The following is a 25,957-nucleotide window of genomic DNA, read 5'->3' as shown; positions in this document are numbered from 1 at the left end:
AGTGACACAAAATTTCCAGAACCACGAAGTTTGTCTCGGTGACTTCAACATATCAGCAGTAGAAAATTAATCGTATGGTCACCGCCAGGTTGTGCATGTATCAGTATCGTATATCATTAACAGCATAAAAATCATGTGTGTCGCTTTAAACGTTCCAAACCGAAAAGGCCTATACTCAATTAATTGGTCCGTTCGCATTTTCTGAGTCAAAAAGCGCCGTGATTTGCTCCAACCGTGACCAAATGCAAGGCCTCGTGTTTTTTCTCGACACCAGGTGGACAGGATGAGATGTGTGAAAGGCAAGGTAAATTGATTCAGCAGCTTGTCGCCCAGAATGCTCTATGTGTGTGTGTGTGTGTGTGTGTGTGTGTGTGTGTGTGATGACCTTCATAAAGTCGTGGTGGGAATGCAATTAGCGAGATGAATTATGGTCATCCCATCCCGACAACGCTGGGGTTTTGTCTTCCGCACGGGAAGTCATTCCGACCAAAGAGTTAATTTGCATCAGAACGGCTACTCATTGCAAGTCCTGGGGGGGGGGGGGGGGGGGGGGGATTGCTGCGGTCGTATACACGGCGATTTGTTGGTTAACATCATATGTGGTCTACCCCCTAAATATCTGGTCCTCGGTCTTCCGTTTTCCCCACTAATTTCACATTGTCGACTCCCGAAGCGGTAGATTATTCGAGGTACTTTGGTACTTGTTTTTGTGTGTGTTTTTCAACACTTTTGTTCAGAGGCTTGTATTTTTCGATATCTCGCTTTTAAGTATGCGAACCATTACTCTTTTTGAATTAAAGTAATTTTTCGCGATATATTACTAAAGATTTCATAGCAAAACCTTCCCTCTAGCCAGGCCTAACCGCTACTAGGACACCCGTGGGGTCGTTTGCACGTGTAAAATATGCGTTGGATGGCTGAGAAATTAAAACAGTGTCATGCTGAAGATTAATAGCTTTCCAATAATGACAGTGATGAAAAAGTTGACACTGGATGGCAGGGAAGTGAAAATAGCAGTGCGCTGCTGAGGATTGATAGCCTACCTATGATCAAAACTGTGACACCAGATGGCAGAGACTAATAGCTTAGCAATGACAACAAAATTGGACACTGGAAATAACAGGTTTTGGGTGTATTCTGGCCATACGCGCGACATCGACCCTCGCTTGCTGTCGGCCACGGCCGGGATGTCATTGTCAGTTTGTGATCAGACCACGAATGACTGGACCGATAAGGTTTGGAGTTGGATGCACACACACTTCCGTTGAACGCTACGAGCTGCTGCTGAGGGCAGGCGTTTAATTCAAGAGGTGCGGATAAGCCATTTGGTGAAATTGCAATTAAGTTCTTTGAATGCAAGAGGTCGAAAAAGAATGCATTAATCCAGTAGGTAGATTTGCGGTTTAGTTGTTCTCTCAATGCGAGAAGGCTGTGTGCATGGGCCAGGAGGTGAAAGTGCAGTTGTTTTTGCTCTCTGATTGATAAAAGGCAAAAAGGCTGTGTTCATTAGCCAGTCTAGAATTGCAGTTTTATTTGTTTTCTCGATGCAAAAAAGGCGTCAAGGCTGTGTAGGTGATACTGATTACAAGTAAATGATATGAATGCGAAACTGAAGGCCGTGTGCAGAAGCCAGCAGATGATATTGCACTTTAAGTTGTTCTTGAAATGCGAATAGGCAAAAAGGCTGTTTGCATAACTGAGCCCGTTGATGAAATTGTAATTAAGTTATTTTCCTCTCCGACTGCGAAGAATGAGGCCGTGCTGATTCTTGGCATGTTGGCCGGTCAGCGAGTGCCTGTTCGGCTTGTTGGTCAGTGTTTGGCCGGTTTGGGTCGCCACTGACCCAGGTGTTCAAGATTAGGACCAGACTGCGTCACGCTGGGACGCTGGATTAACCCTCGTTAATCATAATGCTGTATGGTGTTGATTACGTACGAATTCTCTGGTCATTATGACTCTCTCTCTCTCTCTCTCTCTCTCTCTCTCTCTCTCTCTCTCTCTATCTCTCTCTCTCACGCACACACAAGAGCAGGCACCGAGTTTACCACCGATCTTCGCTTAGCTCTCATAACAAGGATTATAAGCATACATGTTGCCCTTTTCAATAGGAACTGCTCTCCCTGCAACAAGCAGGGACAGATTACGTACGCACTCTCTCTCTCTCTCTCTCTCTCTCTCTCTCTCTCTCTCTCTCTCTCTCTCTCTCTCTCTCTCTCTCTCTCTCTCTCACGCACACACAAGAGCAGGCACCGAGTTACCACCGATCTTCGCTTAGCTCTCGTAACAAGGATTATTAGCATACATGTTTCCCTTTTCAATAGGAACTGCTCTCCCTGCAACAAGCAGAGACAGATTACTTACGCATTCTCTCTCTCTCTCTCTCTCTCTCTCTCTCTCTCTCTCTCTCTCTCTCTCTCTCTCTCTCTCTCTCTCTCACTCTCTCTCACTCTCTCTCTCTCTCTCTCTCTCTCTCTCTCTCTCTCTCTCTCTCTCTCTCTCTCTCTCTCTCTCAGATTTTCAGAATGAAATGCATACCCTTCGTCCCTGCGACTCAGTTGTTAAATTGCATTATCACAATTGAAACCTTTTTCACTCTGACAAAATGTCACTGCGATTTGATTGACTTGGCAAACTACATTGAAAGTCTTTTCCCCTCACAAATGTCCCTCTTAATATGAACCGCAACTCAGCTCGAACAAGGGCAGCAGTGTGTGGGAGATTGCGTCACCGTGGAATGCGGAGATGACTGTTTCCCTCAAAGTTACCCCAGGGCAAATGTCTGAACTTGCACCTGTCCCTTTTTGTGTGGACCCGTGTGGTGTGCCTGTGAAAGTTAGACCTGTCAGTTTGTTTTTCTGTGTGTTGGTGTGTGTGTGTGTGTTGGTGTGTGTGTGTGTGTGTGTGTGTGTGTTTCACAAAAAAAAAGTGCAATTGTCAACAATATGAGTTCACTAGAGTGACATGTTATGACACACATTTTCAGTGCAATTTCAGCCTGCTAGCAAAAATGTCAAGTTGAGCAGACCCTGATTGCTTTCCTTATTTGAACCACTGTCCTGTAACAATCATAGTAAATACTGTCTGTTGAGGCCAGTGCAGGTTTCTTTGAATTTTGTGGAGGGTATTATTTATGTTTCATGGACAAGACTTGGGATGCTGTCTCAAGGAGAACAATGCAATAGTATTTGTTTTAAGTATGCAGATCACTCCCATGGTATCTGACTGTTACATGAGTGGATGTGTTAACAGTTTATCAGCACTTGTCCTCACTCTTCTGATCAGGTATATTTATTAACGTTCGACCAGAAAATGTTATCTGCCAGCTGGCAACCTTTGAGCATAAAAAAGGACTTATGTTAGGCCAAATAAAAATAAATGTTGGTTTAGGGTAACGTGACTAAAAAAGAAAGGGTCAGTAGGTCGGCTTTTTTTCTTTTCTGTTTTTCTGTTTTTTTAAATTTAGTCGATTGTAAAGGAGGTTACTTTCCTTAGTCTCGGTATGGTTCGCAAAATGTGCCAAAAGTGTTTGGTTTTTGAGAAATGAAAAAAGAAATTTAGGGTCGGCGGGAAAAAATATTTGGCCTTATCACACCCTTAGCATGGTTTGATCATTTGGGTATCAGGTAATGGCTCAATTATGGTATTTTTGCATGGATTACCATGTTGCTGGTTGTGTTCAGTAACTGATATTATTCCAGGTTTGTACACTTGACCAATCAAACTAAATTTGTCGAACTTGCTTTCATTTTTCCTGCCACGTGTAGGTGTATTTGCTGATTGTACTCCCTCTTGACACTTGTAGGACCGCTTGGTACAGAAAAGTCAGACTCTATAATTGTCCAAATGGGAAGAAAATGTGTATTACCATTTTCAATCACCCCACCATAAAGGCAGCCATACTATGTCTTCGGGAGAGATGCCTGCTTAGTCATGTCATTGATTTTATACGGTAACATTATTTTTAGATGAAAAATATGGGTGAAATGCAACATATTTGTAACAGATTTTTCTTTCTGTTTGCAGCGGAGAGGTGGTATATCCTATGAAAGAGCTGACAAGAATGCAATATATGTTCGATCCCTGGGTGAGTTCTTAATGTAATTTTGTAGGGCAGATTTTAATCCAAAAAAAAGTTTTGAAAGAATCTATAAAATTGAGCAGTTCAGTTTTGTGTAAAAACATGATGGTAAACACTCTCCCTGCATAATTGAAGATATCCAAGTTGATTCCAACATGCACATGTTTTTATTTTATGCTCTTACTTTTGTATGTATGTATAATGTGTATTTGTGTGTGTGTGTGTGTGTGCAAGCGCAAACATGTATGCATGCATGAGTGAGTCCATGTGTGCGTATGTGAAAGCATGAAAGTGCCCATATGTACATGTGGCTTTATTTCACCAGAATTATCGCTGTTTTAGTACATGTGGCTTTATTTCACCAGAGTTATCGCTGTTTTAGTAGCCAATTCTGGTTCAAAGTAGTTGAGATAACTTCCATAACTTAATCTTGCTTCTAAGTAATTCAGCAACTTTGATTTGCTCACAAAGTAACAACGAAAAGCACACATGTTATCCTAGTGGTGCGACATTTGATTTGCATGATCATCAATGATTGATAATTTGTTTGCGTCATCATAACCGGTTGAGTACTACTGATGGCCGCATCATAACACTTTTTAGACTTTCATAAATTTGAGAAAATCTGGGGGTCTTAAAACAGAGGGAGTCTTCAAATTGGGATAAATTGACTGAGGTTATCAACAGAAAATCTAAAAAAGTAAGGTCTTAGAAAGTCGTAATCTTACTTTCTTGAAAGGGGGGTTCCACTGTACCTGCAACGTGAGGCCCTTCAGATGAGTGAACATCCATCAAGAAAGTACACCTGTTTTCTCACTGTTAGTTTACTTGACCAAAATGTACCTGTCATTACAAGCTTAGCAATGTAGGGACACTTAGCCGGTCCCAAGGGTAGATTTTTATCATAGGTACCACCTACTGTACCTAATATTCTGGTACATTGACAGGAAACAAATCATAGTGGGTTACTATACTATAGAAAAGCAATTTTTATCAAGCTGCTGCCTTTATGAACTGACAGGCCATGAGAGGAGAAGATAAAGAAGATCAGTATTCAGAAAGTGGGTAGATTGGTGGGTAATAAGATGTGTGGAATGAAGGTATGATTTGATGACTGAGTGTGGTGTGGGTTACAAAGTGAAGATTTTATTTTGTGATGTTATCCAATGCTTCCTGTGTTTAATAACTGTGTGACGAGCCAAAAGAAACATTTCTCTGTTGATAACCACAAACAGACAATAAAGTTGTATATTATTGTATTCTATTTCATAGAAGGTATCAAAGAAATGAGTCATAGTGTGACACATGTAATAGGATATCAGATAAAGTTATCACTGTCAGATTGTCATACTGAAAAGCTTGAGTAGGAATTTTATTTGTAAGGGGAACAAAATCTATTCATGTGGCTCCTGCATGTAAATTAGCATGGATATTAGTGTAATGTCAAGCTAATGACAGTTATGTACAATAGGCCTTCACTTTGAAGAGACTGAAGCAACTATATTCAGGTTGAGTTTTGCTTATCTTCCTTTGTTCATGGGGTTTATTGTTACTTGGCACATGTATTAATGGTTATGGCTTTCAAACAAACAAAAAATGTCAGCTTTTATGAAACATCTCTTGTGATACTATTGTAACCTAAGTTTTGTTTTCGTGCATTTGAGTGCCTATTTTAGTATTTCTATTTAACTGAACAGGTTGTAACGGTTAATATGGTGTGTGTGTGTGCGTGTTTTTGTTCATTCAGGTGATGGGAGGATGAAAGGGAAGACAGGCCTCGGCGATTCTGGTCAGCTGTTAGAATGGGAACGAAAGTTAATAGAAAGTAAGTACACTGATGCTTTAATGTTTGTTTCTTCCCAACCATGAACAGATTTTGATGTAGACTTTTATTTGATATTAACATGTGTTAGTTTTCTCCCCTTCCTGTTTGGCATTCTGCAATGTGATTATTTTTATCCACATTTTTTATCCAGAAAAGCAGTAGATTGAAAAGATTTCAAAATCTTCTCTTCGTTTGTCTGGCTGTCACTGTACCTTTGAAAGGGATTTTCTTGTACATGTAGAACCAGCAATTCAAGCTTCTGTCATTGAAAAATAAAATCAGAAAAAAAGTCTTGCTCAAAACTGGAAGGACAGGACAACCAGAGGTTTTTGTCAAAATAATTCACTCCTTTCTTTCAAAAGAGATGAAGTTGTGTTCTGAGTATCTGTTCATGAACTTGTAATGCTTAGTCAAAAAAAGTTGTTTCTGATGACAAGGTAAAAATAATTTGGGTCAGTAGCTATTTAATTACATTTTTGAATTGTTATTATAACATCTATTTTTTAGGAATGAGGTCTTTATTTTTTATTTTTTGTTGACCCAGGCGCATGCATGGCTTCTTGTAGACCGTTACTTGTGGCGAGCTGTGTCCTCTAGCTGTCGGGGAGTTAGAGTTAAGAGTTACTTTTTGTGTAAAGTTGGCAAAAATGAGATTTGTCATTTCTAATGAAATAAAAACAAATTTAAGGGTAAAAAAAAAGTTCTAGGGTTGGGAGGAAGAAATTGGGTCAGTCGCGGAACCAGAAACACATTTTTTTGCTTTTAGGTCTTAGTTTTAAATGTACTTCTTTGTACTATTCTACTAACTGCTGACCTTTGGATTGTGTTGAACAGAACTGAACCTACCCGAGTGCAGGATGCGGTTCCGCTCTCGGTTCCTCAGTTTGCACAGGGTTCACAGGCGGCGGCGGCCAAACATGCGCCTGTCAAAAGAAAACAAAAACAGTGTAGATGAGTACTACTATTGGCCTGCACAGGTAAGATATGGAAAGGGGGGGGAGGGGGGAGGGGGGGGAGGGGGGGGGATGTCATGAGTAAATGATTTCAGTGGTTTATTTTCTGAAAATGGAATGAAATAAAATGCAGCAAGCACATTGTTTTACTTTTAACAGTTTGTATGTTTTAAGGATACTAAATCAAGCTTTATGATTCTGATCATGTCAGTACATTTTCAGATTTCGGATGTTATTCTTAGCTAAAATTGTCTGGTGCCTCCAACATGTTCCAGCTGTGTAAAAAGCAGACAGACTTATTGAAGATTATACAATGATGGCGCTAGTATTTTTTAAAACCGGTACCCAAACTTTTATTATGCAAACAGTCCAGAAAAAAACCGGTAGGCTTCTCATTGGAACCAGTAAGAGTCCAACTCAGAGTACTGGTTTAATTTATTGTTTTACAAGCGAAAAAAAACGGTTGTTCTAAAAATCAACCGGTAGGTCATACCGGCAGCCTATATTTTATCGGTATTTTCTCTTTTCAACCGGTAAAATACCGGTAATTACCGGTTAACGCCAATACTGTTATAGTATGCACTCAACTGAAAGTTACAGCAAGTGTTTAGAAAATTGATTTTGTCATGAATATAAATGTGTTCTTAATACTTGTGCAGCTCCTTCTCACACATACTGGTGACTGGGATTTCAACGTTTTTCATTTAGACACCTTGACAGGGGGTAGGTGACATTTTGGTACAATGTATTAAATCACTTTTCTCTGTGACATTTAGCAGAATTTTTCAATAATGGTGCATTATTCTGGCAGATCCAAGATAGTGGCATGTAATGTTAAACTTAGGGTTTGGTGAAGCGTTGTTTTGTTGGTATTTTGAGAATGTGATGGGTGTGCATATATGTGCAACAAGTCTTGACTACTGTACTGGAAACCCCTTTTAAGGCCTTTAAAAATCTCAGAAAATCAGGTCTGAAAATGGAGGAAGTTTTAAAATGGAGGTAATTTTACAGATGTTATGAACAGAAAACCTGAAAAACTAGGTTATTAAAATGGGTAGGTCTTAAAACTGGGGGTTGTAAAAGAAAGATTCCACTGTTTTCAGAACGTTGATTTCGAAATTTGGGTAGGAGAGAAATGGGATCAGGCGTTTGCATGAAGGTGAAGGAGGGGAGTGGGTGATGTTGAGAAGTCTCTTAGCACTCCTCACACTGTGGTTCGTGCAGACTTTATCTGATGAGCACACTGTATTCATTTCTTATTATTGGGTCAAGTATGAACCGAGGTGTTTGCAACAGTCGCCTAAATCTTGTTAGCGTCTATTTCAGAGACAAGGAAGCATCTTGAACATTTTTGTCACAACATCGTCATTACGACCCAAATTGAATTTGATACATTTTGCTGACGTACCTCAAGATCTGGCCTTTTTTTCTCTTTCTGATTTTGAACAGTGTCAGTGCATGAGCGGATTGGGAGCATGCGTAGCTTTCGTAGGGAAACAAAGGGTGGAAGGAAAACTTGAAATTGTGATCCATCTGGGTGTAACGGCTGGATTGCATGACCTTATTTTGAACTACATACCATCTCATTAATTAGTCTTATACTTGTCTCATCTAAATATCGGACCCTATTGCTATGCTGAAAACACAATAGCTGCTCAAATTAACCTTGACTGATGTATTGTGAGTGCACTAAGTACAATTTTTGTGTTCACCAGCAACCTAGACAGCCAGGCAGACAGACAGAAAGGCAGACAGACAGACAAACAGACAGAGAAGGAGACCCTTTTATGGGCTGTTTGTGTGTGTGTGTGTCTGTGTGTGTGTGTGTCTGTGTGTGTGTGTGAAGGATAGACAAGAGTTTTGAATTGAACCTATCTGACAGCATGATAGATAGCTTCCAAAAGTAGTCCTCAAGAAGGAGTCATTTAGCAGTGTGAGTGGTCTTATTATTGACTCACATGCGAAGCAAAAGTGAGTCTATGTACTCACCCGAGTCGTCCGTCCGTCCGTCCCCCCCGTCCGTCCGTCCGTCCGGAAAACTTTAACGTTGGATATTTCTTGGACACTATTCAGTCTATCAGTACCAAATTTGGCAAGATGGTGTATGATGACAAGGCCCCAAAAAACATACATAGCATCTTGACCTTGCTTCAAGGTCAAGGTCGCAGGGGCCATAAATGTTGTCTAAAAAACAGCTATTTTTCCACATTTTTCCCATTTTCTCTGAAGTTTTTGAGATTTAATACCTCACCTATATATGATATATAGGGCAAAGTAAGCCCCATCTTTTGATACCAGTTTGGTTTACCTTGCTTCAAGGTCAAGGTCACAGGAGCTCTTCAAAGTTGGATTGTATACATATTTTGAAGTGACCTTGACCCTGAACTATGGAAGATAACTGTTTCAAACTTAAAAATTATGTGGGGCACATGTTATGCTTTCATCATGAGACACATTTGGTCACATATGATCAAGGTCAAGGTCACTTTGACCCTTATGAAATGTGACCAAAATAAGGTAGTGAACCACTAAAAGTGACCATATCTCATGGTAGAAAGAGCCAATAAGCACCATTGTACTTCCTATGTCTTGAATTAACAGCTTTGTGTTGCATGACCTTGGATGACCTTGACCTTGGGTCAAGGTCACATGTATTTTGGTAGAAAAAATGTGTAAAGCAGTTCTTAGTGTATGATGTCATTGCTAGGTTTAGCTGAAGGTCAAGGTCATGTAAAAGTCAAGGTCAAGCATGTGAGTCGTATGGGCTTTGCCCTTCTTGTTTGTTCTTATGGTGCTCTTGTTTCAGGTCGCTCATTGCTTTACCTAGCATATCACATCTTCAGGGAATATGGCTTTATCCAGCGCTTCCAATTAGACACTATCAAACTGCTGCGCTTTTTCTGTGAGTAGTACGTCCTTTGGCAAATGTGATATGGCTGATTTTTGTCTCTGTATATGCCTGCTTTTGTATCTTTGTGGCACTGTAACAAGGGTTGCATGTTCAAAGATGTTGCATGTAAATGTACTATGGTTCTGTATTCAGAAACATAATTTTGGCAGTAAAACTGTGAATGTGTTGTTGTGGTACATACATTAACATGTACTTTTGGCGGATGATGCGTTCCACTAATTACTCATTTTAGTCTTTGTCAAAACTGAATCATTTGTCAGTGCTTTCGTTGCTGATAACAAAATGATCTCATGAAAATGAGGAATTGGGCAAAGTTTGTATTATGATACTGTAGTGTAAGCATGTACAGCTGCAGATTTGATGATAAGGTAAATGCAGCTTTTTGCTAGCTTTTGAATCTTCAATAAGAATGTGCACTGTGTAAATGCAATTGTGCATAAATGCATATATATATATCACCTGTGATATCTGTTGCAGCCAGTATAGAAGACAACTACCATGACAGCAACCCATATCACAATATCATCCATTCAACAGATGTCACACAGGCCATGTACTGCTACCTCCAAGAAAACAAGGTAGGCTGAAGTTTACAAGCCATAAGTCTGTTCACCAGCCATTACAAGCTTTCTGCCCCTGCTCCATGCTTGAAGCATCCAGAAGGAGCAACAAATGACGTGTACTTCTCTTTCTTTTTTCGTCACCTTCCCTTCCTCCCACACGCTGTAACAGCACAGTTGCAACATAAGATCTTAACTTGCACATTGTGATTTGGATGCAAAAATCATACATCAGTTTGACAGTGAGTGATTGTTTCAGCTGCGTGATTCGGTCACACCGTTCGAAGCAATGATTGCCGTCCTTTCGGCGATGGCCCATGACCTTGATCATCCAGGGGTCAACCAGACATTCCTCGTAGCAACGGCCAATCACCTGGCTACTCTTTACCAGGTAAGTCATGGGCAGGCGTGAGCCTTGCAGACTTTTTAAGGTGGGGGAAAGCGATAGGGGATAGTTAAAATCCATGGCTTGTTTTGATTCTCATTGTGTGGTGTAAAAAATATGAAAGTATGAAATTGCAAAGATTGAAAAGTTGTGTGAAACTGCAGAAATAAAAGAAAACCAAAACCCAAAGGAATTCAGCTTGTGAATGAGATGCTCTGTGCTGCTGTGTGTCAATAGTAAAACCTAGATTTTTGTGTGTTTTGACCGAAAGATGCAAGGTAACAACAATATGGACATGTGTGTGTGTGTGTGTGTGTGTGTGTGTGTGTGTGTGTGTGTGTGTTGTGCTCTTTCTGAGTCTTATTTGCTTTTTCCTGCACAGAATACCTCAGTATTAGAGATGCACCACTGGCGCTACGGGGTCGGGCTCTTGCAGGAATGTGGCATCTTCTCACACTTCTCACACACACAGTGGTATGTACATTATACCGTATAAGTTCTGTTGAACACCTAGGTTCATGATTATATGCAGAATGCACTAGACTACCGTATTTTACACCCTACAAGTCGCATCTGTTTTACTCCATGTGTATTCTTGAGGCTTATCCGTGACAAAAAGTTGAAACAAATCTTTGTCCTGAACAATATGCTTGCGAATACTCACTGAATCAACATCAACCATGCCCAAAACGGAGTGCTTAGCATACAATGCCGAGTCTAAATTAAATATGATCGCTCACAGAACAGAAAGGAAAAAAAAGGAAACGCAGAAAGCTTGTAAGAAGACTCAAAAACTGCAATTTTCTATAAAAAAAAAAATGTCTTCTCACTGAATGTATCAGTGTCTGAATGCATGCAATCAAAGCGTTCCTTTGTCTTGTAGTTTGTTTTTTTGTTATCAAAGAAAATTGTTTGGCTTATCTGCCGTATGTGCCTTTTTACATTTAGTCAAGTTTTGACTAAATGTTTTAACATAGAGGGGGAATCGAGACGAGGGTCGTGGTGTGTGTGTGTGTCTGTCTGTCTGTCTGTGCGTGTGTGTGTGTAGAACGATTCAGACCAAACTACTGGACCGATCTTTTTGAAATTTGACATGAGAGTTCCTGGGAATGATATCCCCGGACGTTTTTTTCTTTTTTTCGATAAATACTTTTGATGACGTCATATCCGACTTTTTGTAAAAGTTGAGGCGGCACTGTCACACCCTCATTTTTCAATCAAATTGATTGAAATTTTTGTAAAGCATTCTTCGACGAAGGCCGGACTTCGGTATTGCATTTCAGCTTGGTGGCTTAAAAATTAATTAATTACTTTGGTCATTAAAAATCTGAAAATTGTAATAATTTTTTTTTATATATAAAACGATCCAAATTTACGTTCATCTCATTCTACATCATTTCCTAATTCCAAAAACATATAAATATGTTATATTTGGATTAAAAACAAGCTCTCAAAATTAAAAATATAAAAATTATGATCAAAATTAAATTTCCGAAATCGATTTAAAAACAATTTCATCTTATTCCTTGTCGGTTCCTGATTCCAAAAACATATAGATATGATATGTTTGGATTAAAAACACGCTCAGAAAGTTGAAACGAAGAGAGGTACAGAAAAGCGTGCTATGCAGCACAGCAAAACCACTACCGCGCTGAACAGGCTCGTCAGTTTCACTCCGTTATGCACAAGCGGCGGACTACGGTCATTGTGAAAAAATGCAGTGCGTTCAGTTTCATTCTGTGAGTTCCACAGCTTGACTAAATGTAGTAATTTCGCCTTATGCGACTTGTTCTTGATTTAAATTTGTTTCTTCTTCAAAAAGCCTAATGCGCTGTATTGCCTTGTAGGCCGTAAAATACGCAAAAAAACCCAAAAAAAACCCTCTTTATTCAGATCCCCGAAAGGGTAACCCCTTTCTTTTGATAATCAGTAAATCGTTTCAGTCTTCTTCAACATGGGGCTGTACCAACCAGTAGGTACGTAGAATCATTGTTCAGTCAAACTTGTCTATTAAACTACCATCCAAGGGGCTGAAGAAAAGAGGTTGTTATAGACGGGTGGTGAATTGTATAGGAAATTGTTTTTGTCGGGGATCCTTTGGGGTGGATTTTGTTTGCAGGTGGTCGTTATAGAAAGGTGGTCGCCAGGGTAGAACATATAAACTCTTGAAGAGGAACAAAATTTAAGCTAAAAATGACATACACATGTGCCAGGTTGAATATAACTGTTTTGCTTGGTTGAATATAACTCTTTATCCTGTAACAGGGCAACAGCAATCTGGCAGTTTCGCTCCTTGATTCTTGCCACTGACATCACAAGGCAGCAAGAATTTCTGCTCAAGTTCAGAGTGAGTGATGGATTGACAAAGTAGTTTTAATTTTCTGGGAGATATTCAATTACGCTGGTTATCTCACAAACGCCATAATAATCAGGCAACACTACTACCGTAAACTACCTTGTATACGCCCAGTATCGAGGAAACGCCCACCCCATTTTGCGCACAGGGTACAGTACCTAGTCAACGCCCATCCCCCATTTTCGATTATTAGAGTAAAGATTATTCAGTCTGCTGTTTTGTTTTGTTTTTGATTGTTTCCCTTTCTTGGAAATGTTTCGCGCGCGGCAGATATTTCAGTATGACAAGATGCCACGAAGGATTTCCTACACAGTTTGAGTTTAAACTCTTAGCACCAGAGCACCTTAAAGGCATACTAACGCACTCCCGTGTTTACAAAGTGTAGTTTGCCCACAATCGATGTCAAACGCACCATAAGACCATATAATGACGATACGTCACCATGCGCGGACCATAATACATGCATTACAGCTTGTTCTAGCCTCTGAAAAAGTGAGGATGTCAACAAAGCCGCGGTGTTCTCTCCCTTGCATCAACGTTACATGTGTTGCCAAATCTATAAATAGGATGATCCAGATCAAAATGAAAATTCAAATATCTCAACATTTAAGGGGTCCTAGACCACAATATTTTGCAGGGAACTTAATTTAGTCTGTCTCCAGCTGTTGGTAAAGCAATTAGCGTGTATAGTCATCGAGTACATATGGCTTTAACAACACTGGAATTGTTTCACAAACAGCATGTGAGTACGGAGTGGGCAGAAAAAGTATTCGAGAGTGGCAAGAGAATCGCAATACATTTTTGATGCATCGGACTGGGAGGGAAAAGAAGAAACGAAAGCTTCATCTTGGGCGGAAAGTGATGTCTGAAGAGGTTGATTTAGGTGTTCTTGGATTTCTTGACTATGAACGGGTAGAGAAACGTGTCGTCAGAAACAAAGATCTGCAAAGAAGAACATTGGAACTGGCTGGCTTTGCTGCCTCACCCATTTAGGTAAAGCGTTGGGGGAAAAAAACGCACGCGATCTGTACACGGCCTTGTACATCTACCAACCAGAAAGGTGCCGGCAGACTTTAAAGAGCATCTTTTGGACTTCCGTCGGAACATTTTGAGGCTTAAACACCGTCACATGGATCCCTTGAATGACAACACAGTTTTGTGCAATGACGCATCCATATAAAAAGAATTCATGCCAAGTGACCAAATATTGTTATTCTAGCAAAGGAACCGCTCCTGCAAAGGGTATATTACCAAGTAAACGCCCACCCCAACTTTTGGGCAAAATTGGTGCAAAGGTGGGGGGGGGGGGGGGGGGGGGGTTGGGCGTATACAAGGTAGTTTACAGTAGTTGTTGTACCTTGTGTAACTGCAATGTGGAATGCAGAACACACAAAAAAGACACTAAGCATAGACCAATAAATCTTGACACAATTGATGTACCTCGCCCCCACCTCCAGATAAGACTAGTTTCCTTTTAAGAGCTTGCTATCATAGATTTTCAGGCCTTAAAAGGGGGTTTCCACTCTAAAGAAGGAACATGCACTTCCAAGTTGTAAATGGAAAGACTATTTGAAAGCTGATGATATTAATATTGGTTCAAAGAGCATATTCTGAATTGTTAAAATACTTTATTGCTTGGCAGCATCTTCAAGGCATTGAAAACCTTCATGGTTTTGCAGTATACTTGTATAACTGAATGAATTGTTCTTTTCGTTTTTCTGTCTTTTTTTAGCGGATGATAGATGAAAAAGGGTTTGACTACGAATCAAACCTCAACTCAAGACATTTCATTCTACAGGTAGGCTGAAGAACTTCAGAGAGAGAGAGAGAGAGAGAGAGAGAGAGAGAGAGGTTTGTTTTATTGTTCTAATCAATGAGTTGATTTTGACAATTTTCAGACAAATGAAATTGGTGCATAAAACGAAATTAATAAGGGTGTGATACATTGGGCTTTAAACATAGCCTACACATGCAAGAGAGAGAGAGAGAGCAATACCACCAGCTTCATAACCAGAGCTGGACTCCAAGTGTAACCTAGGCGAACGACAAGAAGAAGAGAAAGGAATTCTTTATTTAACGAGGGTAATAGAGTAAGCAGTGATCTGCTTTTTGACTCACATGCGAAGCAAAAGTGAGTCTATGTACTCACCCGAGTCGTCCGTCCGGACGTCCGGAAAACTTTAACGTTGGATATTTCTTGGACACTATTCAGTCTATCAGTACCAAATTTGGCAAGATGGTGTATGATGACAAGGCCCCAAAAAACATACATAGCATCTTGACCTTGCTTCAAGGTCAAGGTCGCAGGGGCCATAAATGTTGTCTAAAAAACAGCTATTTTTCACATTTTCTCTGAAGTTTTTGAGATTCAATACCTCACCTATATATGATATATAGGGCAAGTAAGCCCCATCTTTTGATACCAGTTTGGTTTACCTTGCTTCAAGGTCAAGGTCACATGAGCTCTTCAAAGTTGGATTGTATACATATTTTGAAGTGACCTTGACCCTGAAGTATGGAAGATAACTGTTTCAAACTTAAAAATTATGTGGGGCACATGTTATGCTTTCATCATGAGACACATTTGGTCACATATGATCAAGGTCAAGGTCACTTTGACCCTTATGAAATGTGACCAAAATAAGGTAGTGAACCACTAAAAGTGACCATATCTCATGGTAGAAAGAGCCAATAAGCACCATTGTACTTCCTATGTCTTGAATTAACAGCTTTGTGTTGCATGACCTTGGATGACCTTGACCTTGGGTCAAGGTCACATGTATTTTGGTAGGAAAAATGTGTAAAGCAGTTCTTAGTGTATGATGTCATTGCTAGGTTTAGTTATTTGACCTTGACCCTGAAGGTCAAGGTCATGTAAAGGTCAAGGTCAAGCATGTGAGTCGTATGGGCTTTGCCCTTCTTGTTTACATCTGGCCCTCACCCTAAAGAGGGACCAGTCTAAAATTGCTAAAGATTAAACAAGTAAAGAAAACTTAGAGAGAGAGTGTGTGTGTGTGTGTGTGTGTGTGTGTGTGTGTGTGTGTGTGTGTGTGTGTGTGTGTTTAGACCATGCATATTTCTTTCCTGTAGTGAATGTTTAAAACAGCTATTTATTAGCATTTACAGCTGACTAGAATGCATATATGTGAATTCTGTTTTACCAGATAGCACTAAAATGTGCCGACATCTGCAACCCATGTCGAGGGTGGTTTTTGAGTGAAAAGTGGAGTCGGCAAGTTTGTGAGGAGTTCTTCCGTCAAGGTAGGCTTCCTTCAAGGTCACTTTTTATAAAGTTTCAATAATGGCAATTCTAACTATATTTTTTATGATTCTTAGCGCTATTTTAACTTTTAACTTACTTGAGCAATGAGCAGTTTTAGGACGTCCGGCTGCAGACAAACAAATAAACGTTAAGGTTTTCTCACATGTGTTTGACCTTCACAAATTTCAAGATCATAGAGGGGTTGAGTTTTGGTCAAAATAAGTGTAGGCTTATGTTCTCGAATGTTTTGTAGCAAGATCTTTGTAACGCCTCACACTTCCAGGGTTTGATGACCGCTAGTCATGACCAAGATCAGGTTGATCCTGGTCATATTTCAAGGTCATAGTGGGTTTGAGTTCGGGCCAGTAAGAAGGAAATTATTATTTAACAAATCATTTGTTTCTGATTTTTATTTCTCATGACAATGGTGAGTCATTTAAGCATTCACTGTTCTTGGTGTCAAGTTCGGATCAATATGTAGAAAATCATTGCTTCCGTGAACATTATATTTTATGGAGCGAGAGCAGCCAATATGTAGTAATAAACAAGGTGAGTCGTATGAGCATTTGCTCTTGTTGTTATTTGTATTTTGTTAAGAAGGGGACTCTTGTTATGAGCCTTGGATTCTTTTCTCTATTTTTTTTAATGTTTTGTATCAATACTTTTTCTTCGTGCTTTCGTATTCGTGACGTAGGTTTCTTCAAATGCCTTTTGAGTGTAGCTGCTGATACAACTTTAGTAGAACTTCTTATCTGGTTCAGTGTAAAGAAGAAAATGAATTTGTGCTTTCAGGTGACATGGAAAGACAGGTTGGCGTTCCAGTTACCCCGGTCTGTGATAGACATGCCAACACTGTGGCCAAAATCCAGATAGGTAAGCCTTGTATTTGGACGCATACAGTGAACCCCCTTTCAGGACCCCTGACCTCTTTTAACACTTCCCCCTTTTAACACTTCCCCCTTTTAAGACCCTACTTTTCACATTTTCTGTTTATAACATCTGTGAATTTACCTCCATTTTAAGACTGTCCCTTTTCAGACCTGCTGTTTTCATATACTTCAAGATCTTAAGAGGGAGGTTCCACTGTGTCAGAAAGTCCCCAACCCACTTTCCTTCTAAATCTTATGCTTTAACTCTTTCTGGATAAATTGCAACATCAATTGGAACATGATTACATCATTCACGAACAAGTTTTGACTTAAGTCAGCTAAAAATTAACATCTCTTCCACCATTCTGCTAAGTTTCAAATTAACAGTGCACACGTGCACAGATACAAAATAGCTTTTTTGTGACACTACTACTTTACATTTTTAGCCAGACTGTATGTGAGAGGCGATAATGAACTGTGGCAGCTCCTGACCAAAATGGGTTAAAGCCTACCTGAAATGTTCTGTTAATAGATCAAGATAGTCGGCAAGTGATAGCAATTAGACAGCTTTGTAAACCACAGTAGAAGTGAAGGTAGAGAAAACAGCCAGAATAGCTGCTGATCATACCAAATTAAAATTTGATTTCAAATAGCAGTTATGGGAAATGAGACAAATCTATTAGCTGCGCAAATTAATGATGTACTTAATTAATTCTGAGTACATTTGACGAGTTATCTCGCTTAATTTTTGCAAAGCTAAGTTGAAAATGAGTAGGGTTGGTTCAATTTGGTGGTATGAGGAAAACACACTGTAAATTTAGTGTCATTATCATTGATTATTTCAGGTTTCATGGAGGTGGTGGTGCGGCCGCTGTTCATGGAGTGGAAGCGTTTCCTACCCACGCCACTCAGCACCAAGATGCTGGACAACATCCTGACCAATAAGCAGAACTGGCAGAAAATCAGCGAGAGGGACGCCCTGTCCAAGACAGCTACTGTCACTGCCGCCGTTTCCATGGCGGATAGCAATAGCACTCTGTCAGATGTGTCGAACCGGCTGGCAGAAGGGATCCTCAAAGATGGTAACCGCAACAATGCAACCCTAGGCCAGGAGGAGGTTTGTCAGACAGACATGGTTGAAGAGGAGGAGGAGGAGGAGGAGACGCTGGGAGAGAAAGAGGTGGTGGAGTTTCTGGAGGAGGAGCACCACGGAGAGGAGGCAGACACTGTGGAGAACACGGTCAACTTGGCCTTCCACTACCAGACGGACTCAGAGCAGGCCAGCGAGATGGGGTCCCACTCCCTTCCCCCTGTGTCTGAAGAAGAGCAGCTCATGCTGCTGGCCCAGAACTCGCGACGAAGGCACAGCATGCCTGTGGTGGTGCGAAAAGACCTGGGCTTTTACATGGGTCTTCGAAAGGACAGTTTTACTCGCTCCAACCTCACGCGACGGCAGAGCCTGCCTGCCACCCCCGTAATGCCCTCTTACCTTCTGGCAGGAACGGCGGGAGCAAGCAGGGCATCGCACAGACATTTGTCCATAGAGGGGCTGATGACGCGCCCCAAGATCTCCAACCTCAGCTCCTCCGTGGACACGCCCATGGACTATCTCAGCTTCCTGCCCCTGCAGAGTCAGACGCGCCTGCTGCAGCGGGGCAGCTGGGACCCCAACGACAACGACATGACCGCCGCCTCCCACCCCTACCGCCAGTCCTCCTCATGCATGGAACTCAGGCGGCGCTACCACATCTTGAAAGAGGACTCTGAGCGCCTGAAGCAGGCCTTCAGTCGTATGGTGACTGGGGCCGGCAAGTGCCATCAGGAACTCGTGGGGCTGGCATCCAGCTGGCCCAGTATCTTACGGGCTGGGCAGAAAGTGGACGATGCCGAGCTCAAACTGCTGGCCAATCAGGTGGGGCTGAGCTCGTCGGAGACGGAGACTGGCTCCGTCATCAGCCGAGCCACCAGCAATGCCAACAGCAATAACAACGTCCCTGCCTGTCTCTCCACCTCCCAGGCTGAAGGTGTCTCCTTGCTCAGCAGGCCTCACTGACCAGGCCTGACTGAAACATCTTGGTGGTTCAAAACTAAAGGCCATATGTAACCCAGTGTTTGAAGTACCCTAGCGCTTGTGATCCTTCAAGTGGCCGAGCGGTGTGTGATGTGATGATGACCTGTCTTATGGCTTTGTCGGATTTCACTGTGATCCCAGTATTGCATTTTTGTGTCAGGCTGTGTGAAGAATTATACTGAAAAGGAATGTCCAGAAAACGCAAGTGCAGAAAGGGCAGATTGGATTATGGTGCGCAGGTGGTATGGGGTAGGAGACGAAATGTCGACAGCAAGTTTTGTGTGTTGAACACAGCAGGAACACCAGCAGGATGTGCTCCCACAGTCAGAGTAGGAACGAAACCTCCAAAATACTCTCGAATTGTGTTGTCTCCAAACCAGCCTGGTTTGAGGTATTTTTAATCTATGCAATTTGCTCAAAACCGAGCAGGTTAATATTCATGTAACCTGTAGTTTTCTTTTGTGTAGCAATTTGTGAGAAGTAAACTTCTCTCACTTCAAAAATTGTCCAAGAATTTCCATTGTTTTCATAGCTCATTTTAACATCTCAATCTCTGGTTTTTTGGAAAAAGTATTACAAAAGACAAGCACTTTTTGTGGACTGGTTGTGATGGTAGTTTATATGTGATATTTAAACGTAAAAATAGAGAAAATAATAGGCAGTTTTGGTATTTTCCATTCCATGGCAGACAGGCACACATTTTTTTAATTTGGTGCAGCTGAAATGAACATCTCTGACTGAGGGTAAATTGAGAAGTAGGTTGTTTCCATTCAATGTGTTTAGTTCACTGCAAGTTGAAGGAAAGGTTACCCCCCGCGGGTTAGGGGGAAGAATTTACCCGATGCTCCCCAGCATGTCGTAAGAGGCGACTAACGGATTCTGTTTCTCTTTTTACCCTTGTGAAGTGTTTCTTGTATAGAATATATATAGCCAATTTTTGTAAAGATTTTAGTCAAGCAGTATGTAAGAAACGTTAAGTCCTTTGTACTGGAAACTTGCATTCTCCCAGTAAGGTAATACATTGTACTACGTTGCAAGCACCTGGAGCAAATTTTTGATTAGTGCTTTTGTGAACAAGAAACAATTGACAAGTGGCTCTATCCCATCTCACCCCTTTCCCCGTCGCGATATAACCTTCGTGGTTGAAAACGACGTTAAACACCAAATAAACAAATAAAGAAAGAAGGAAAGGTTTGATCTCCATGTTGTTTTAAACCATCCTTAGAGTTTGCAGTTTTTGCTTCAATAATTCATTGAGATGGTGTGGCTATTTTTTTTAAATTGTGGAAAAAAAAATTCAGGATGAAGCTAAACATGTACATGTATGTCGAAAGGTTTTTTTTATGATGAAGAAAACTATTCAGCATTTTAGCACAAAATGCAGTAATGGTTCAGATTATTGATCGTGATACCTGTTTAAAGTTGAAAACAACAATACTGCAGGAAGTAATCGAGAAGTAAACGCGTCGAGGAGCAAAGAATATATTACTCTGTGGAGCTGTGAATATAGTTGACGTTCAGTACAACAGTATCTGCAACTTGAGGCCCCTCCAGTGAGAGGCCACCTCCCAATAAAGAACATCTTCTGTAGTCCCTTTGTCTATTTTGACCACAATGTACCTCTTATAACAGGCCACCTGCAATGTGGAGATGCTTCCGGCTGTTCCCAAGGGTGCAGGTACCACTGTAATACGGCAGAATAACAATGAATACATACATGTACAACACATGCGAACGCATGGTGTTCTGTCTGGTAATGGTTCAGGCCACAATTGAAAAGTTCTGTTCTGCATAGAAGCTTTTTTTATATTCAGGGTATTCCTCTTCAGATTGACAATATAAGGCAGTATCACTCCCTCAAAAGTGGCCAATTGCTCAACTATGATGATACGCTGAGCATCGACTGTGATCTTTAACATAATACCATTTTGAAACATTATTACTCATGTGGTACACATCATCTCTGCCCCCCCTATCATCTAGGTTTGGGAGCGTTGATGAAACAAGATCATGCTCACTTTTTGCCCTGTGCATAATGAACTGACAAAATATTTTAACCTTAAACTTTCATATCATTTTCATTTTGGGCCATATTCAAACCAAATAAAGAAGAAAGCCTGTGTTCCATTACACATGACCTGTATTCCACTAGCATTTTATTACAAAGAAAGTTGTTTGTTACTGTGTACTTGCTTGTGGTTGGACTTTGATTTAAAAGTGTGCAGAGAGAGAGAGAGAGAGAGAGAGAGAGAGAGAGAGAGAGAGAGAGAGAGAGAGAGAGAGAGAGAGAGAGAGAAAGCCAGAGAGAGAGAGAGAGAGAGAGACTCAGAGAGAGAGAGAGAGAGAGAGACTCAGAGAGAGAGAGAGAGAGAGAGAGACTCAGAGAGAGAGAGAGAGGGAGAAAGCCAGAGAGAAAGCCAGAGAGAGAGATAGAGAATATGGATGGGAATCAGTTTGTGTGAAGCTTAAAGAAGAATGAGTTTTGTCAATTGGGTTGAATTATGAGGTAGCAAAAGTATTAGTAAAATGCCATGGATTTATTGGCTCAATGATGAAAATGAGGTATAATTTTTATTTTTGTGTGTGAATGGGTTGATGGATTGTAAGATTAATTTGACCATGTGGAAATCATATTGTTGGGTGATGTTTTATGTTTGTAGTTATATTTCAGGCAGCTCTTTGTGTATAATTACTAACACTAACAGGGTTGAATTTAAGTATTTATTCATTCGCTTGTTTGTTGCTTTTCCACAGAATGATTCATGTTTCTGTATGAACACCTTTGACTTGATGACATAAATTGCTAATAATATTTTATTGACAATGACAATGATGAAATTTCAAACAAGTGTAACCAAAAACAAACTGTGTTAATTTAAACCAAAACCATTATTAAATTATTACAAGAGTGGTTGACCTTTTTGTGGCATTGTTAAAATAAAACCTTAATTTCAAAAGGATTTTTTCAAAATGTATGACCACCTAACAGGTTAATATTCCTTTTGTGTTGAAATTGACATGTTTGTTTTATCAATAAAATGCTTGACTACAAAGAGTTAATTTTGTGTGTGGATCCATGTTAATGAATTTGTTGTTGGTACATATTTTCATGCAGTTGATTTTGTGCATAATTCAGACCTGTTCAGAGTGAGTTTGAACTACAGGTGAGTTTGAACTACATAATAAGGTACGCATAAATAAAATTACAGACTGTTGTCACTATCATATATTTAGCTTTTTACCTGCTAAACTTTGCTGAAATAGTTGAGACAAGCTCAGAAGGTGTAGTGATGAAGTACTGCATTCCACATATTGTACCAACTGACAGGAAGTGTCTCTAGTTGGAAATCAAATGCCGTTGACTGCATTCCAACTGAAGAATTATATATAAGATCCTGACTGAAGATTGACATACTTTCTATTCTGCATAATTATTCACAGACAGGAGAATAGTGTTTGGAATCGACACCTCAGCATTTACGCCCTGAATGATATATTTTCTATTGTGCATCATTGTTCACATACATGAGAATAGTGTTTCGAACAACACTCCAGCGTTAATTACCTGACTTTGACGGTAATGTCATCGTAAATACAGATTGTTTGCTAAATGATTCTGGCATGCATAATTTTTTTTATTGCATGCCTAAATGGCATGATAGTTGTCAAATGTGGATTTCAATCTAGGCTTGTCTAAAATTATACATAATTTTGATGTACTTTTCTTTTGACCTTGCCTAGCAAAATGATGAATTGCTAATCAAATATAAACATAATAAACATGTTCATCGGTTTGCCCATGACAGTTTCAGTCTGTTTTTGAAAGAAAATTTTTGTAGAATAAAAATGAATGGTACATTCATAGGTACATTCATAGACACACATTAACAAAAAATACAAACAAGTTTTGTTTTGTTTTGTTTCTTTCTTTTGTTGCAAGTCTGCTGAAGTATTCAACATTTCACTTGAAAACTTGTTTTGTCTGATTTAAGAAGACAATTTATTTTCACACCAACTCCTGGTTATGCTGGTCAAAGTTGTTCCATAAAGATGTGTTCTTGGTTATACTCCTGTTAAGGTCAACCTTTCAAGACTTACCTGAACCTTTCAAATAGCAGAGAGCTCAGAACAAATAAAAGTTATACTTCCTGCAATAATCTAAAGAAGCTGTGCACACAAATGCTTTTTCATAAATCCATATACATATATATATATATATATGCGTGTGCATGCATCCACGTGCACACACACACACACACAATTAAACCTTTTTCTCCCAAATGGAATGGAAAGTGACTGTCATATTCAAACTTTAAAAGTTTTCCAACATTATTAACGCTCAAACCTCTCAGGAAGTCCGTAGAAATGGAAACAGATATTCGTCATAAGTAGGATTGTGTATAGTAAGCTTTTCCGGGATCTGCATATGTATCGATTGAACATTGGATTTCCCTTCTTTGAGCCATGTGACGTCAGAGTCCGACAAAAAGTCATATTTAGGAGATGAGCTGAGGCCACAAAAGATTGCATGTTTGTGTGTGTTCAATCGTTAAAAAAAAAAAAAAATCTAACTAAAATCGATCGATACATAAATGTTATTTGTTTTGTAGACCAAAATATGACATTTTACACAGATCTCGTCAGTCGTTCACCTCGACCACTCGGAGGAACACTGACAGTCTTGATCTGTGTATGATGTCATATTTTGGTCAACAATACTAATAACGTATAATATATGGGACCTTGAAAAGGGCTGTGGGTGCTCATACATTTTTGTTTCTTGCTTGAACAGCACACACACATATGCACACACCTTTTGTCACAATTGTTCAATGAAACTACATATAGGCTGAAAATAAAAATAGATTTTTCCTAATTGAGCAGAGATAGTAAAAAGCTGGGGCTTCACTTCATTTGTGTTCAAACAGAAGGCTCATGGTGAAAAAAGACATTTACATTTCTTTATTTTTGGATGAATGAATTGAGGAAAGGTTTTATTTGGCCATGCTGAAAATGGCCCTCTTTGTCTCTGTCCACATTTTGTGTTGAATGTAGAGGGTAAAGCAAAAGGTGCAACATTTGCGAAAATAGCATTTGTTGCCACTTGTGTTTTCAGCATTTCATAAAATGTAAGTCAATGTTAAGTTGATGCATACTGTATTTTGTTTGGAATTGGTTGGCTTGCGGAAGGAAATTGTAGTGTGTGTGTGTTTTGTGTGAGTGTGTCATACAGCCATTTGGAAAAAGAGGACACCTTTTCAAAACAGTAAGCTGAAAGGGTGAACTTGCTCACATACACCATAAATTATTTGAGTGTACTTAGTCTGATATTGCTAAATCATGTTCTTTACTGTTGTCTCAGGAACTCAAATGCATTTCTACTTTTGTAATTTAAATCTGAAGCTACTGTATAAAGTATATCAACTAACAATTTCAAGTAATTCAATATCAATTCAAAGTACAAAATTCTACTTTGATTTGTGTTTGATTCAAAAATATTTGTATGAATATTATCACAAGCATTATTTTCAGGCAGAAAGTATAATGTGAGGTTAGATTTATAGTGGCTGATATTTGGCCCTTTTAATGAATAACATTGCATATCAATTATCACACAAATAGAACAGAAGATATGTAAGTTTTATTGTTGCAAGGGCAAGCTTTTCTAAGAACAATCTGTTTTGAAAAGGAAAAAGTGCTCTGAAGTGTTTGTTTGTATGAACAGACAACAGTCACAATTTTAAGGTAATATTACTTAGCGGAGCACTTTAAACTATCTTGGGTACTGAGACTCAAAATCAATATATCTTAAACAAATGAGGCAGAGCACTATTTAAAGATCTGACAAACAAAGGGATATAACGCTCCAAATGCATATGGCAAGAGTAAGTGAGAGTTATGCAGCATTTTTCTCCTGGGGCCTGGTCGCTTGTTCATTTCCATGCTTGTTTTTCTCAACTCCCCCGAAATCGGCGTATACTGCCTGAATGGCGGGGTAAAAACCTTCATACAGTACACTTAAAAACCCACTCATGCAAAAACGTGAGTGAACGTGGGGGTTTCTCGGGGATGAACGAAGAAGAAGTTATTCTCTCAGGTGCCAGGAGATTGGTTCCGCAGACAATAAAAAAAATTCAGTTTAATCTGTTACGGCTTTATGAAAAAAAAGATTCAGAGTAATCTGTAATATTCTGTGCAAGATTACTAAGTTTTAAGTGTCGGATTCAATCATCCAGACATTGCAAACTGCCAGATGAATTTGTTGTTTTTAAGTTAAGCGGAAGGGTTGTTGCTGTCATTTTTTGTTTTTTAAGCATGAAAAACATGAACAGTAGCTCTGTACATGTACTCAAAACCACACTTTGTGAAGGAAATGTCAAGTTATCTGCCCTTGTTTAATCAGGCTTTTTTGTTTTGGTCATCACATGCACACTCAGAGTTTAGAGTAGATATGTTTCTATTTGTTTATGAAATGCTGTAGATAATTAACATGTAATGTATTTTTATTCCATTGTTATTTTAGTATTTTGTTTATCAGGATTGGATTACAAATCCTCGACCAACAGAAAATTATTGATGCTTTGATCTAAATGAATTGTTTAAATCAGTTTGTCAATAAAACAACCAATGATCTCAGAAATTCTTTCTTCTTTAGTTAGAAATAGAATGCGGTTTGATTGTGATAAC

The 25,957-nt window shown here is 39.6% G+C and overlaps 1 protein-coding gene across 3 annotated transcripts in view; it reads left to right on the top strand.

Annotated features, from left to right (window-relative positions):
- Positions 1–25,910, top strand: part of LOC138966732 (high affinity 3',5'-cyclic-AMP phosphodiesterase 7A-like) — a 117,346-nt gene extending 91,436 nt beyond the window's left edge. For all 3 annotated transcript variants that reach the window (XM_070339057.1, XM_070339058.1, XM_070339059.1), the window contains 13 exons: positions 4,024–4,084; positions 5,826–5,903; positions 6,738–6,880; positions 7,516–7,579; positions 9,663–9,758; positions 10,245–10,345; positions 10,587–10,718; positions 11,095–11,186; positions 12,978–13,059; positions 14,801–14,866; positions 16,233–16,329; positions 17,123–17,203; positions 18,045–25,910. In XM_070339057.1, the coding sequence (XP_070195158.1) occupies positions 4,024–4,084; positions 5,826–5,903; positions 6,738–6,880; positions 7,516–7,579; positions 9,663–9,758; positions 10,245–10,345; positions 10,587–10,718; positions 11,095–11,186; positions 12,978–13,059; positions 14,801–14,866; positions 16,233–16,329; positions 17,123–17,203; positions 18,045–19,252 (2,301 nt within the window). In that variant the 3' untranslated portion in view covers positions 19,253–25,910. The remainder of the gene's footprint in view (positions 1–4,023; positions 4,085–5,825; positions 5,904–6,737; positions 6,881–7,515; positions 7,580–9,662; positions 9,759–10,244; positions 10,346–10,586; positions 10,719–11,094; positions 11,187–12,977; positions 13,060–14,800; positions 14,867–16,232; positions 16,330–17,122; positions 17,204–18,044) is intronic.
- Positions 25,911–25,957: the final 47 nt, after the last annotated feature.

This window comes from Littorina saxatilis, linkage group LG5 (genome assembly GCF_037325665.1).
Source record: "Littorina saxatilis isolate snail1 linkage group LG5, US_GU_Lsax_2.0, whole genome shotgun sequence".
NCBI lineage: Eukaryota > Metazoa > Mollusca > Gastropoda > Littorinimorpha > Littorinidae > Littorina > Littorina saxatilis.
Note: the sequence above shows the minus strand (reverse complement) of the source record. Positions and strands in the feature narration are given on the sequence as shown.